The 15,596-nt window shown below is 41.4% G+C and overlaps 1 protein-coding gene across 1 annotated transcript in view; it reads right to left on the bottom strand.

Annotated features, from left to right (window-relative positions):
* The window catches only part of RABGAP1L (RAB GTPase activating protein 1 like), a 648,400-nt gene that overhangs the window by 18,249 nt on the left and 614,555 nt on the right, over positions 1-15,596 (bottom strand). Inside the window, exon 21 of the mRNA XM_027868366.1 lies at positions 10,887-10,997. Coding sequence (XP_027724167.1) covers positions 10,887-10,997 — 111 coding nt within the window. The remainder of the gene's footprint in view (positions 1-10,886; positions 10,998-15,596) is intronic.

The raw sequence follows: 15,596 nt of genomic DNA, 5'->3' as shown, positions 1-15,596 counted from the left end.
TCTCACTCAATGCAGAAATCTCTTCTATAGCTCACCTCTGATGGACAGTCATCCAGAATCTAACAGAACATGCTGGGTGACAGGGAACTCACTACTCCAGGAGGCAGCTTGTTCAGCTGTTGGGTAGCTAGCATTCTTATAGAACTTTAAGGTTTGCAAAGTCCTTTACACATATTATCTCATTTTATTGTCAGAACCATCGGGGAAAGTAGGTGCTATTATTATCCCCATTTTACAGATAAAGAAACCAAGCCAGACAGATGTTAAGTGCTTTGCTCAGGATCACACAGTGGGTAAGTGTCAGAAGTCCCATCTGAACTCAGGTCTTTCCCACTGACCTGAAGTCCACCTCTCTTGTAACTTCCATGTAGCTCTACCCTCTGAAGAAAAGCAGAGAAGTCTGCTTTGCATGATGACTCTTGGGATATCTGAAGACAGCAATAGTATCATATCTCCCTTTAGTTTTTTCTCTTCCAAGCTAAACACCCTGAGTCTGTCTGTTTTTGGAAAGAGAACTCTCTTGTAACCTGAGAATAATTCCCTTAAGTTTATCTGGTTTGTAGGTTTTATTTTTCTATTTCAGATTTTTAAAAAAATACGTTTTTGCTTTTTAGCTGAGGTTCTATAGTGGGTACTCAATAGGCATCCTACTGCGTGCTCATGCTCTAAGATGATTTTCAGTTTCGTGACACAATGGTTTGGATTTGGGCAATAACAGAAATATTAGTAGCAAACACAAATGCACCAGGAAGATTTCTCTTAGTAATTTTTAATGAGCACACTTAAATGAATGCCCATATAATAACCATTCATTAATATTAAGTAAATAACAGTTCTTATTGTGCACTCGTTCTGTAAAGAGTCTCTCAGCCTCACTTTATCCATAGACCTATTGATTCACACCCTGGTTGTGCCACGGAACAAAACAGTCTAGAGGCAACTGTGAATAGCACGGTGGATCAACTTACAGTAGGGTAGACCTAAGGCAGGGAGCATTAGTATTTGAACCCACTAATGGCAGGATTCACCTAAGGTAGGGTAGGGATAATGCTATGAACCCACTAATAGCAGGATCAACCTGAGGCAAGTGTGAATAAATAATACTATAGTCTTGGGTCCCATGTGGGCAGAGACCCGGTAACTACAGTTAGACTCAGCATAGCTCTTAGTTCTGCTCTAAGACTCATCCTTGTCAGAGGGTGAGACTCCATGCTATCAGCAAAACGGCACCAGATCTGAAGTTGTGAGTGTCATCTAATTTTGTTTCTAAACAAAGTGTTTTATGATTCACGGTCCTTGGGGAGCATCACGACAGCCCAAGTAATCAGCATCAACACTTACTGAGAACCTGGGTGCTAGCTACTAAGTATGGAGTACCCAATAACAACAGAAACTCTGCCCAAGTATGTAAGGCATACCAATCAAAACACTGCCATATTAGTTCCTCTAATAGACTTCTTAAAATTGTCTTAGCTGTGGGTATCAAAGCAACATGGCACATGCACTTTGCATATACCAAAATGAAACATGTGAGATAACTAGTTTCTTTTCTGAACAAAATGTTCAGTTCTATTAATAAGGTCACTTTACACTTGGAAGACACTGGCAAAACAGAATAAGAAACTAGCAATCTACTTTATATGTTTCAAACGGGCAGATTATGTCTGGGAAATAAAAGGGAAGGGATGATTCTACTATTTTTCTAAATAGTAAAAAAGATTTTAAAAAAATTATTAAAGCAATAGGGACTTAGAGCTCCTACTGGAAAGGTGCCCAGTTGCTTCTTTTCTTCCTATTTAAAAATTCCTTTCCAGGAATGGAAAGGATAAAAAGAGCCAGAAAAGGATATAGAAAACTACATCTTTCTTTCCTCCCTGGCAGACTCTTCTCTGAAGTAGTTAAGGAGAGAAAGAGAAAATTGGGGGCTAAGAGAATTTTTAAAAAATCTAATTCCAACTGGGCTCTCACTGTTACACAGAGATTCTTTTATTTTTCTCTGATTGACTCTTGATCAAACTTCCCCTCCCTACCCAGTGGGTGTTCCAAACCTTCTCCAGGTTTCTTCTCCAGCCCCCTACACTACAATCATCCCTCTACTCCTTCAAGCAGATAATTCTGCCTTCTACTCTACTGGAGAAATTGAGGCCCCTGACTGTGGGCTTCCTCACTACTCTATCTTTACATCTAAAATCCCTCGACATCCTCTCCCATCCTTACTTCCTTTATTTGGGTCTCTGAGAAGGAGACTCCTTGCCAAGCCAAGCCCTTCAACTTCACTGACTCACAAATTCTGAGCCGAAAGAAACCTCAGAGGCCAGGAAATGCAATCAGTGCCGGCTTCTGCGTTTTCTATCTAACAAGTGTGTTCGTCCAGCTTTTGTGAGAAGCTTTTGCCTCTAGTGATGGAGAACCCATTTTCATTGGAAGCAGTTCATTCCATTTTTGGACAGTTCTGACCATTAAGGCATTCTTCTGTACATTAAACCTTAATTGACCTCTCTGCAACTCCCAAGCATTGCTGCTCATTCTGCCCTCGGGATCAAGCAGAACAAGTGGAATCCCATTATCACATTATGAGCCCTTCTAACACTTAAGGAAAGCGTCAAGTCCTAGTTAAGTCTTCTCAACGCCAAGAAGGCTTGTCAGATCCTTCAAATGATCCTCATATGGGTGGCACCATATGGAAGGCTTTCCCCATCCTGCTTCCACTCCCCTTCTCTCCCCTTCTCCTCCAGAATGTCCCATCAATTTCTTCTGTTTTCTCCCTAATCTCGTTCCTTCTCTGCAACCAGTTTCATATATCCAGATCCTCCTTATATTTATTATCCTAGATTTCTCTTCCCTTTCCTTGCCAAACTCCCAGGAATAATGGCTCTATTTTCTCCCTTCCCACTCACTCCTTAATTCTTGCAGCTTTGCTCTTAAACCCACCATTCTACTTGAAATGGCACCAATGATCTCTTCACTATGAAATACAACTGCCACTTCTCTGGCTGCATCTTCCCTGACTTCTGTGCAGCTTTTGGCACTGGCATCCACCCCTCCCCTTCTCCATACATCTCTCTCCTCTCTGTTCCCATAACACCATTCTCTCTTAGTTACCTATCATTCTGTTCCTTTCTAGTATTGTTGGTCGTATTGTCATTCATCTCCTTCTCCATTGTCCTAAGGTTCTCCTAAGGCTGTTTTAGATTCTCTTCTCACTACGTATTTTCCTCTGGTCATCTCACCAGCTCCCACTGGTCCAGTTATCCTCTCAGAATCACAGAATCTCAGAGTTGGAAGAGATCTCAGAGGCCATCTAATACAACCTGTGACTGAAATAAAAATCCCCTCTACAGGGGATCCCCATGAAACGCGATCATCCAATTTTTGTTTGAGGACTTCTAGTGAAGAAGAATCTATCACTAGTTTTTAGACAGTCTGTGCCATTATGAAGCCCTCCATATCTCAGGTACCCTGGGCAATATCATAACTAACACCTGACAGTGTGCCTTCTTTCTAGCTTAGGGGTGAAGGGAGAGCTGTAGAATAATCCTCCCTTCCTTCTACCTGGCTCCAACCAATATAGGAACCATCCTCAGCAGGTCATGGATTTGATTCAAAACTGACTTTTGATTCAAAACCAACTCCTTTCTTTCAACATAGCCAACACTTTTCGGAGCTGGTAGAGTCTGGATGGAAAGAGATAAATTATTGTCTCACCCGTCGGGCAAAAGCTGAGGAGTAGTATTGGATACTGGAAAGAAGCAACATCACTAGGATTATATTTCTGGTTTTGTCACATGTTAGGACAGTTGGGGCAGTGGACAGTGCTGGACCTGGAGTCAGGAAAACTCATCTTCCTGAGTTCAAATCTGGCCTCAGACACTTACTAGCTGTGTGACCCTGGGCAAGTCATTTAACTCTGTTTGCCTCAGTTTCCTCATCTATAAAATGAGCTGAAGAAGGAAATGGCAAACCACTCCAGTACCTTTGCCAATAAAACCCCAAATGGGGACATGGAAGAGTTGGACATGACAGAAATGACTCAACAACAACAAAAGGACAGTTTTCAATTGTTAATCAATTATTATCTTTTCCCCAAGCACAATTATGTGTCTTACTTATATCGTTAGGATTTTTTTTTTTAGACCTATGATTTCATTGCCATAGGGGATCTGCCAGATGAACAAAATACCCTGCTAATGCAGGTCTGCACCTTTCTTCAACTTATAAGTCTGAGTAGCCTAGAGCAACAAGAGGTTAAAATGACTTGCCCAGAGTCACACAGCCACTATGTCTCAGAGGTGGGCTTAGGATTATTGTTAAAGATGTTTTAATTGCACAAGAACAATTTTTTATTCACAAGTTTATACTGAGCTAAGAATTTCCTCTGGTGTTACACATACTTGATATCAACCTTATTGAGCTTCTATTATATGGTTATTACTGAGTTAATAATTTGCTCCATAAACCATGTGCTTTGTGGTCCACATTAAATGTTCCTCTTTCTTGAGCAATACCGTTATTTGTGGGCTTCAACTTTTAGGGATTCTTGTGACCGTGAAGAGAAGACCCCAAGCGTACTTGCCCTCAAAAGATATGGGGATACAAGCAGGCCTGATAACAGCATCAATAATTCCCCAATGTATGTATCTGCACAAAATCTACATCCTGAACATCCGTCCCACATTGTAAATCACCCACTAGACATCACCAGGATGTTCTGTTTACATCTATAACTAACATGACCAAAACAGAACCTGTTATTTTTCCCCACCTAGCCAGTCAGTCCATCTTGCATGTTTCTCTATTTCTGTGGGAGGCAGACTCATTTCTGAGTCACTCAAATTTGTAAACTCAGTTAATCTTGACTCTTACTTCTACCGTCCCCCTCACTGCCCTGCTACAGCTAATCCAAAAGTTGCCAAGTTTTGTTCATTCTTTCTCTTGACCTCCTGCCTCTCACATTAGCTCCCTTCTGTTCCTTTATACGGCCATCACCTCCTGCCTGAACTATTGCAAGACCCTCAGCTTTAGTCTGCTTGTAGTCTCTCCCCTCTCCAAAACACTGTCACTCCATACAGTTGCTAAACCAATCTTCATGAGGCCTAAGTCTGACTTTGCCCTTCCCTTCTCAGTAGTCTTCCCTACTGCCTCGAGAATCAAACAGAAGTCCCCCCCCGCAACTTACCCCAGACTTATTTCATATCACTCCCCTTCACAGTACAGAAGTCTCAACCAAACTGGACTCCCTGCTGGTTCCCCACATGACACTGCCATGTTCCACCTCTGTATAGCTGCACAATTGTCTCTCGTGCTTGGAATCGAGTCCCCTGTCATTTCTGCCTTTCAGAATCCTTGTGCTTCAAGTCTCAGCTCAGGTTCTAACTCTAACGCTCAGCTTTCCTTGATTCCCCACTCCCCTCCCCGAATTTGTTCCATTCTCTCTTCAAATTTCCTGATATTATCTTTATTTGAGTCTCTGTTGTACCACTTCTAATAGAATGTAACTTCACCAAGGAAAGGTAATGTCCCATTTTTGTGTATCTCCTTGTTTTGGTTTTGTATCCCTATACACACTTAACACACACTTAATCTGTATTTGGAGGGGTTCTGATGCTGAGGAAGCTTAAAGCCCAGAGGGTTGGGAATAAAATCAGGTTCTTATTTTGAAGTCAAGCAAAAGAGAGAATGGACTAAACATGATCAGGACAGAGTAGGGAAATGACAGTTAGACATAATTGTATCTTAGACCTTTTCGGCGTTTAACAAACAAAATTAGAAAACTCCTTGAGGGTCAAGATTATTTCTTACTCATCTTAGTATCTCAGCAAACACCAGTGTCATGCTAGGACACAGCAAGTGCTTAACAAAAAGTTACTGAATTGAGCAACTTTCTCAAATGTTATCAAGTTTTAAAAATTGCCTGTTACCTCAATAAAGAGGTTTTTATTTTTTTTAATAAATGAGGTACAGAAAATCTGTCGCTAACTTGAGTCAAGTGTAAATATTTTATTGAGAGCTAATCATCAGTTCTGACTTTGACTGTGAGATCCTCCTATTGCCACAAAGACTTTTTTTGTACAAGGGGAAGTTATTTTATGAGGCATTCCAGGTTCCCATTTTTTCCTGGAAATGCCTTAGTTAAGGGTTAATCCCTTACAGCTGGGTCTCCAGTTCACTATCCCTGGCAACGCTTCCATGGCATGGGGCAGCTTCCTGGAAAGACCTTTTGATTCCACACTGTGGACCCCACAGATGCACTTAGCATGAATCAGATTGCCCCAAGCCCTCCCCTCTTCCTAATTTTCCTATTTCTGTCACCTCCCAATTTGCAATCTCAATGTCATCTTTGACTCCTTGCTCAAACTCACCCCACATATCCAATTTGTTTCCGAGTCTGTCATTACTGTCTTCACAACAACTCCTGTATATGTCCCTTATCTCTCCATTCAAATAGCTTCACATTGGTGAAAGGCTGGTCCAGGTGCCTCATGACTAGACAATAGCCTTCTGTCTGGTCTTCCTGACTAAAGTCTCTCCCCACTCCAGACCATTCTCCAGTCACTGGCCAAAGTTCTCTTCCAAAGCCATGTCATTTCTCTACTTAATAAACTCTGGTGGTTCTCTGTAACTTCTAGGATCAAATACAAAAGTGCTGTTTTAAAGCCCTCATCACCTGGCCCTTTTCTGTTTTTCCAACCTTCTTACCCTTCACTCCCTTCCATGGACTCTGGCCTCCTTGCAGGCCCTTGACATGATACTCTCTTGATCTACCCTGTGTCCCTTCACCAGCTGTCCCCCTGTACCTGGAATGCTCTCCTTTCTTCCTTCTGCCTCCTTGCTTCCATGGCCTCCTTCCCAGATTCAGTTAAAAGCCACATTCTTTAAGAGATTATTCCCTTCCTTCCTTCTCCTACTCTACCCTTGTGCCTTCCCTCTGTTTACAAGGCACATATCTTATATGTTATGTAGCTGTTGTATGTTGTCTCCCTCATAAGAATGTGAATACCCTGACGGCAGGGACTGTTTTTGCCATACTTTGTCTCCCCAGTGCTCAGCATGATGCCTGGTATATAATAATAATAATATTTATATGTAAATATAAAATAAATGTTTGTTGACTGACAGTCTCTTTCCAAACCGATTTACTCCCATTTTCATCACTTCCAATAAGGAGACATAATGACTAAACCTGTGGTCTAGCATTATTAGAAAGTGCTGGCAGGGTTTCTGGGGTTTGGTCTTTGACCCTGTTTGCATGGAGGGAGCAAGAATTTAGCAGCTAAAGTTCTATTTTTTCTCATGCCTAACGACAAGAGAGCAGGGGTGCTTCCTCCCTTTAGAAGGCTGTGAAGGAGGAGCAGGGTCCCCTCTCCCTTCCCCTTCTATCCTTCTCTTCCTCTCCCAGGAGCTGAGAGATCCATGTTTTTTTGTCCCAGCAGGCCTAGCTGGGCTTAGGTCAGGTATTAATTGTAATCTACTTTAATTGTCTTTACAGGAATCATTGTGTGCTTTCTATTTTTAGGATTATTTTTTAAAGATTTTATTTTTATTATATGGAAGTAATTATTGATAAATTTGTACACTACTGAGCTAATGATTCCCCCGATAGCCATATACTTGGTAGTTCAATTTACATTCAGCTGATATGCTTAGTACAAAGCTAAAAATTCCCTCAGAATCTGTATTTTGATAATCCCCATTTAATACTTTCTTCTTTAGAGTAAAGCTATGTAGTTACTTTGGGGGTTCACTTTTGCTGATATGCTAAGACCAACATCAAAAATCTAGGAGTCCTGGAACCTCAAAAGATTTTGAGGTGCAACAGGAAATAGTTGGGAGAAAGTGTGGGGTGTTCCCTTCTGCTCCCGTCTCATTCCAAGTCCCTTCCAACCTAAAACAAAGAAACAACTTTTTGAAATGCTTCCCTCTGAAACTGAAACTACAAGAACAGAATGGTTATTGAACTTCTCAGGGCTTCTCCATCACGCCCCAGGAACCTCTTCACCCTAACAAAGATGACTTCCCACACTTCGTTAGTTCCCTTTGCTCCTGGGGCCCCTTCCTTGGATTGGAAGGTGGAGAGCTCCTCCCAGAACCTCCCTTTAGGAAGGGCAACCAGGTCAGCCACCCTTGCATTCCCTCACACCCTGCACTGTTCTCCATCATGCCCCCATGACCTTTTCAGTTCTCTTTTGTGTGTTGTCTTTTCCCATTAGAATGGAAGTTCCTTAAGGGCAGGGACTCTCTTTCTTTTTTCTATTTGTATTTCCAGAATTTAGCACAGTGTCTGGCACATAAGTTGTTATTCACTTGTGTCTGACTCTTCATGAGCCCATGGACCACAGCGCCCCAATACTGTCCATGGGGTTTTCTTGGCAAACATACTGGAGTCGTTTGCCATTTCCTTCTCCAGTAGATTAAAGCAAACAGAGGTTAAATAGTTTGTCCCAAACATTTAGTGAATATCTGAGGCTGCATTTGAGGTCTTCTTGACTCCAGGCCAGCGCTCTATCCATTGCGCAATCCAGCTGCCTCACCTGGCACATAGTAAGTGCTTAATAAATGTCTGCTGGTTGATGTGTCTTCTCAACTGGACTATAAACATTTTGAGTTCAGGGACTATGTTTTGTTTTGTTTTTTTAATTACTCTTACTTCTTACCTAGCATAGTACTATACACCTACTATGTACATCTTTCTTGGGAAAGATACCGAAGTGGTTTGCCATTTCCTTCTCCAGCTCATTTTACAGATGAGGAAACTGAGACAAATAGGGTGAAGTGAATTATTAGAGGTCACACAGCTAGTAAGTGTCTGAGGCCAGCTTTGAACTCAGGAAGATAAGTCTTCCTGACTCCAGGCCCAGCATGCTATGCAGTATGCCATCTAATTGCCCTAAAATACTTGTAGAATACAACAATTTAGGGGTATTCATGTTAAAAAGCCATTATAAACTGTGTTTTATTGGAAAAATAAGAGCTTTTCCTACTGATGAAACATTTTTGGTGAGATGGTTAAGAGGACAGGCTATGATGGGCACACCGCTACACTACCAGGTTGCTCAATGACATCATTATTTCCTGAATCTGGGTGCCTTCTCATTTGAAGTACAATTTTTCAGACTAGCTAAGAGTAAGAAGAAAATGCTGAATGGGTAAGACTCAAGAAAGAAAAAGCAAATAACCAATTCTATAAATAAAAGCTAGTCCCTTCTTTCTATGAGGACAAAAGCAATTTCTAGAAATGTTGGGAATAACTGTTTTCACCATCTTCCCAGGCACCATTTCCAAACTATGCATCCCACACGCTCTGACCAACGTGGCTATCTGCCCCTCCCCCACTTTATCAGAACCTTTGATTCTGCCCCAGGGATCAACCTAGGCTCTGGTAGGTAAGCCCTCATTTTTCCTGCCTGGAACCAGGCCTCCATAGTCCTCCCCAGAGACCATTTCCAAACTATGCCACCATGTATGTATTCTCTCACCCCTTTTCCAACTTCCCTTTATGCGCTGTCTTCTGCCCATTAGAACATAAGCTTGTTGAAGACAAAGATGGTCTTGCTTGCTTGTATTTGTATGCCCAGTGCTTTGTTTTACCCATGTACTTCTGACTTTTCATCACGTAGATTATACATAAATGAAAAACCGTATGGACTAGCAGACTGAGGGCTAGCCTTGAAGTTAGACAGTCACAGATTGAAGTTACATCTCTGACATATTAGCTATGTGATCATGGGAAAGTCCCTTGACCTCTCAGACTATACATTACTGCTGAGTTGCCAATCTGTAATGACAGAGGGAGCTTCCACACCAATGAAATCAAAAGTCTAGACAATTCCAGCCCTTAGACAGAAACTTTATACATAATGTAAAGGATGAATGGGAAATTGATGGATTTGCCCTGATAAAATATGGAGGAAGAAGGACCTGGACAAAATTTCCTCTCCTGTTGCTAACACTTTCAGTTGTACCTTCACTTGAATAACCTCCAACAGCAGTCTTGACAATGCATATCTGAAAAGCAGGGAGGTGTCTGATATTGAAGTCTTTTCTGTAAGATGTCTTTTGAATCTCCCATGACTACTGACAGCTAAAGCAGTTTGATACCTCGGAAAGAAAGGCACTGAATTGTTATTCTTTAAACGGAACTGGGCTTGTTGCTAACACAGTCCATGACACAAACAAGTCCTTCCTTCTGTGGCCCACCTGTCTTCTAAGTACCAATGAGCAGAGTACACTGCTTGGCATCTCAGGAGCTGACTGAATGTCCGTAATATTGTAAAAGGGTTATTATATGAGATAGGTGGTTACATGAGACCTCGTAGAAAGGTCCCTTCCAACCTAAGAGTCTTGACTTTCCAGGGCCTCCCTCCCTCACTTCACATGATTAATTCTTGGATATCCTCCCACACCGATTGTCTCCCACTGTTACACTTTGTTGTTCATATCTATAGACAGAGTTTTCAAAGGGAAGCAGAACTCTAAAGTTGACAGCGTTGTGGGAAAGGCCAAGATTAAGTCAGGACATGTAGCTAATTTATTTATGGTACTCCTAGGGATGCTAAATGCCACCTGAACCCTTATCCTTTGTACAAAACTTCCAGATTCACAACAGGTAAGATACTTTACAGAATTTCAGCTGGCATCAGCGTACCCTTAGAGAATGTTTTTCTGGCAGCCACACCTGGCAGTTGGTGGTTTGGGAGAAGGAGCGGGTGAGGAGGTAGACACTAGAGAGGTTCCAAAGCAGGGGGTTCCGTGGAAGTGGGTCACGTACTCTTAGAATCAATAAGCCAATGCATTTCTAAGAGCATGTTTACTTCTTTCACCAGAAGGAAGACTTTTCTTTAAGGTAGGAGTCACATTCTTAATCCTACTTCACGTATGACTAGTTTTACCTGGTCCAAGTCATTTCGCAGAGCGATTTTGCTGGTTACAAGTTCATGAGCAAGGTCATCATTCTCTTGTTCTAGCCGCATGCTGGCTTCCTGTAACCTCCGGTTCTCCCTCTGTGAAAAAAGAGCAATAGCCAGAAGGCTGTGAATACCTGTCCAGACTAGCAGACATTTAGACCAGCAGCTAGGGGAGGGGTGGGAGTGGGGTAAAACAAGGGGTGAATCTTAGAAGTGAAGGTAGGAGAAGGCAGAAGTGGCACAGTAAGGCAGGATTGCTGTTCGGGGGAAACAACAGTGAGTTAAGCCAGCGGTGCAGATGCAGTACTCTACCCAGCAAAATTCACAACTCCCCAGTACGCCCTCAGATGAAATGCACTGCCTTGAAAGGAAAATTCTTCCAGACGTGTGTATTCTCAGCTCTAAGGTTTTACCTCACTACGTTTTAATATAGATTTAGAACCTACATGTGGGCCAGAAACACAGAGAAGAATCAGTTCTTCATCCTCAATAGGAAACTGCAGGCCACGGTAGCAGAACTGGAGAAAATATTAAGAGATACTTCTAATCTTTTTTTCAACAATAGGGCAAAAATCAGTCATGTTTTATTCAGACTATAAGCCTGGGAGTCAAGATACTCAGGTTCTGTTACAACTTTGGAAGTAACTCATAACTGTGACCGCTTGGAACAAGCCAAGTTAACTTTTCTGGACCCCAATTTCACTGTCAAATGGAAGCAATAGTATTGAAGATAGTATCTGAATGGCAAGGAAATCATCAGATGAAAAGCACTGTATAAATGTAAATTACTGGGCTAGATTCCTCTAGGTCATTACTAGAGACCTCTCTGTTAAGTCAATGAGAACACCATTAGCAAAAGAGATGGCTAAGAGATCCCACCCCATTGAAAAAAGCAAAGTCCTCAGAAGCTTCCACTCTTCTGTAAAGACCCCTAGAAATACTCTATCAATAATTCAACTATTTATCTTATAATTCTTTCTATTACTTATGGTTCTAAAAGATATAAACTTAAATCTTTTTTTTTTAAAAGAATAACAATTTGGTGCCTTTCTTTCCGAGGTATCAAACTACTTTAGCTGTCAGTAGTCACAGGAGGTTCAAAAGAGATCTGACAGGAAAGACTTCAATGTAAGACACCTTCCTGTTTTTCAAATATGCATTGTCAAGACTATTTTCTGCAAGACAGGCAAAAATTCAAAGGAGTAAAATCTATGGCTCTGGGAAATATTGCAATAGAGGGAACTGAATAGAGCACTAGGAAAGATGCTGTTGTTTGTGGACCTCGTTTCAAAATAAAAATAAAACAAACAAGCCAGAGAGCTCAATCAAGTAGGTGACTGCGTGATGCTCCTAAGTGTATGTCAAACAATCTCATGCATACTGAGGACTAAGTGCTGATGGGTAGGCCACCCCTCCAAAGGCTCCACTTGGGGTCTTCCTAAGACTTAGAGTCTTTCCACTTTCTACCATGAGTTGTACAGAAGATAGTGGCAAATTATGGGCAATTATTTTAAGAACAACACTTAAAAATTTTTATGTTGATAAATTTTTTGGGGGGGGGGAGTCCCAGAGAAACTTCTTTATAAGAGCATTCTTTCCCTTTTGAAGGTGACTTCCAATATAGAACGCACTGTATCCTCTGGAACAAAATACAGTGTAACAGCTTGTAATCAAGAATAAAGTATTGGCTTGCCAATAAAACTTTCCAAGACACTCCTTAAATGAAAAAGTTTACCCACTGGTAGATCAGCTTGTACCCAAAAGTAAATCTGTCTGTCCCTTCAGTGGAGTCTTTCAACCTTATCCCACCCTCCTAACAGAAACATGAAGAAACAGTTTGCATGTCACAGAAAAACAGAATCAGTGTCCTCTGTCACACCTTTCTAAATTCTACAAGAGACAACCAAATTGTACGCAAAGGCCAGACAATCCTGCTTTCAGTACCCCTTTCTGGCAACATCTTTTCTACTGGCTATGAGCTATGTGTGGGGACTTTTCTGAAGTTGTTTTTTTTTTCTTAACAAGTTTTCTTAGGGCCAGGAAACAGGTATTTTGCAAACAACTAGCATTCAATTTCAACAGAATTTGTTGTGCAACATGGGTTGCGTGGTAAAGGAACTTTGTAATTTCTTTCATTTTGGTGCGTTCCTTTCACATAGTCTAAGAAAGGACTAGTCTTTTATCTCGGCTAAATGACTTCACTACAGCTTAAAGCATTCTTGTATAACTGTCTCCTCAGCACACAAAAATCCCCCCAACCACATTTATATTATACTGACTGGACTATAAGGAACAACGACAAGTTTGCAGCCACTAGGGTTCTTCAGGTTACACTGTAGAAGTGAGTCCAATGAGTCTCCGGCTAAAGTGGCTGAATGTTTTCCAATCAATATTTGGTCCAAAACATTCCTACAATGTTCCAAGGTGACCAACCACCTGACTTTGGGTCAGAGATCTGCTGACAATGTTTTTTGTTGAACAACAACAACAAAAAGATGGTTCAGCTGTAATCCTGGCCAGAAGTAGGAACTGCATACTAAAGTAATTACCAGAATTGTAATAATCCTTCTTTACAGGAGTACAGACTAGAGAAAGATCTTAGAGAAACCAGGAATGTCAGACGGCCCCTTAAGATAGGTACAAAGTAATGGTGAGGGGGAACTGGCCCTCTCTGCAAGAAGCTTCAGTTCAGTGTCTGCAAAGCAAGCCGCACAACGTGAGGTCTCAGGCTCCTGCTTCACTCACAGACAAGTGGGAAAGCAAGCAAAGTGGCTAAAAATGCAGTGTCCTCCTCCTCCTCCTCCTCCTCCTCTTCCTCCTGCAGGGATCTTACAAAAAGGGGAGACTATCTGTTATGCTAGTGAATAAATCACTGCTACCGAAGAGAGGGTCATCTCCAAAGCCAAAGAAGCCGCCTGACCCTCGCTTCCCACAGAAAGCCATAAGCCAAATGGAATAAGGCTGCATTACTGGGCAGGCTGTCACGGCCCCTCCCGCAGAGGAGCTACCACGGATGGATTCCTTGGGATAAACCTCAGGGTTCTACAAATTAAAAGTGGACTCAAAAGGAAGGGAAGAGAGTTTCATTTTGACGTATTTCAGAAAGCTTTGTCTAGGTCATTCTGAAACCTGGGCAAGGAATCTCTCTTGCTATACCCAGAGAGTGATTCTGAAGATTTCGTTTGATAGCCAAGGGGTGCGTTTGTTTTTGTGGGAGCACTCTATAATCTTGCACAAGCAGACGAGTCAGACTTGCTGAATGCTCAGAACTGGTAAACAGACAATTGCTTCCTGCTCCCTCTCTGAAGAGACTGCAGTAGGCACTGCATTTCTAACATTTACAATTCTCACTTGGCTTGAAGCACCCTCCAATATCACTTGGCCGACAGCCTCTGAATCCAAAGGGTAGTCTTTTCCTCCTGGATTCCCTTCCCCTGCTCTTCCATAGGGGAAGGATGTACAGCTGGGAAAGTTTGGTGAATAACTTTGGAAGGAGGATACTGCATTTTCTAAAAAGACAGACACGAATATTACAGACATACACAAATGAAAAACTTACCTCCTGCAAAGTCAGAGACCAACTACTGTTTTCAATCATAGGTACAAAAATAATGGAAAAAGGATATCCAATGAAATTTAAGTGCCTACTAATAAAATTAGGAAACAGCACAACAAAAGAGACACTTGTTAATTCTATTTTGTTAATTTTTTATCCTTAGAGCCTTCTGTATGACAGCAAACATTTGGTGAAAGAAAGCTGACTTGAGAAAGCCAGTGGGCAAGTCCCAACTCAGGAAGACCGATAAACTCAAACTCCACCCTCTCCATGATGCTATTCTCAGCTTGCATGACGGATGAATATGTTTGTACATAGGATGATTAGTAGTCATGGTGTAAGTTGTTTCCACTGCTTCATGAAAGCTGGGTGGGACTCATTTACATGTACAGTGTCAGAAACCTTACAAAATAGCTAATCTTCAAGCAACAGAGGGAGATCTCAGTGCACAAAGAGCTGCTTGGCGATGAAAAAAAAAAGCAAAAAATTTGTTCAGATTCCCATTTGTGTCTGTCTGTGGGCTAAGGTCTGGATGAGGCAGGACAAGGAATTATAATATAGTTAGTTTCAGGATGAGAAACTTGAGAAATGTTCACTAGCAACCAAAGGAAAATGTGGTAAGGTTTAAAGGGAGAAAAAATCATCTAGAGGAATGAGGTTTTAGAAACCCAACTCTGTTTTGGGTGTGTTGTCTGCTGCTATGATGAATTCTTGGCACATAGATTTAAGTGACTTAAGGGTCAGGAAAAATGCTTCTCTAAGTGAGAAGCATAATTTTATTAGCAAGTATATACTCTGCTAGCAAACATTTCCTTTTTTTATATCTCGCTTTTGAAAAAATAAGTAACCAACAATATTGACATTTTGAGCTGACAATCTCAAGGCACACAAGGACAAATGTACCCAGATGACATATTTTAAAATTCTACACAATCTGAAAAATGAAGACTTAAAAATAACAAGTTTTCATTTTTGAAGCCTTAGTCTAAGACCATATGTGGCAATTTCCTCCCTTTCTTTGCCATATTCCCTAAGGAGATCTCTTACATTGAATTTGAACAACAGTTTCTGATCTTTTCAAAATCTCAACAATAAAATTAAATGACAGTTGGCAACCCAGACTGCATTTCTTTTTTGCA

This window comes from Vombatus ursinus, unplaced genomic scaffold (assembly GCF_900497805.2).
Source record: "Vombatus ursinus unplaced genomic scaffold, bare-nosed wombat genome assembly UNPS02014789.1, whole genome shotgun sequence".
NCBI classification, from domain to species: domain Eukaryota; kingdom Metazoa; phylum Chordata; class Mammalia; order Diprotodontia; family Vombatidae; genus Vombatus; species Vombatus ursinus.
This window is presented reverse-complemented; position numbering and strand designations above follow the sequence as displayed.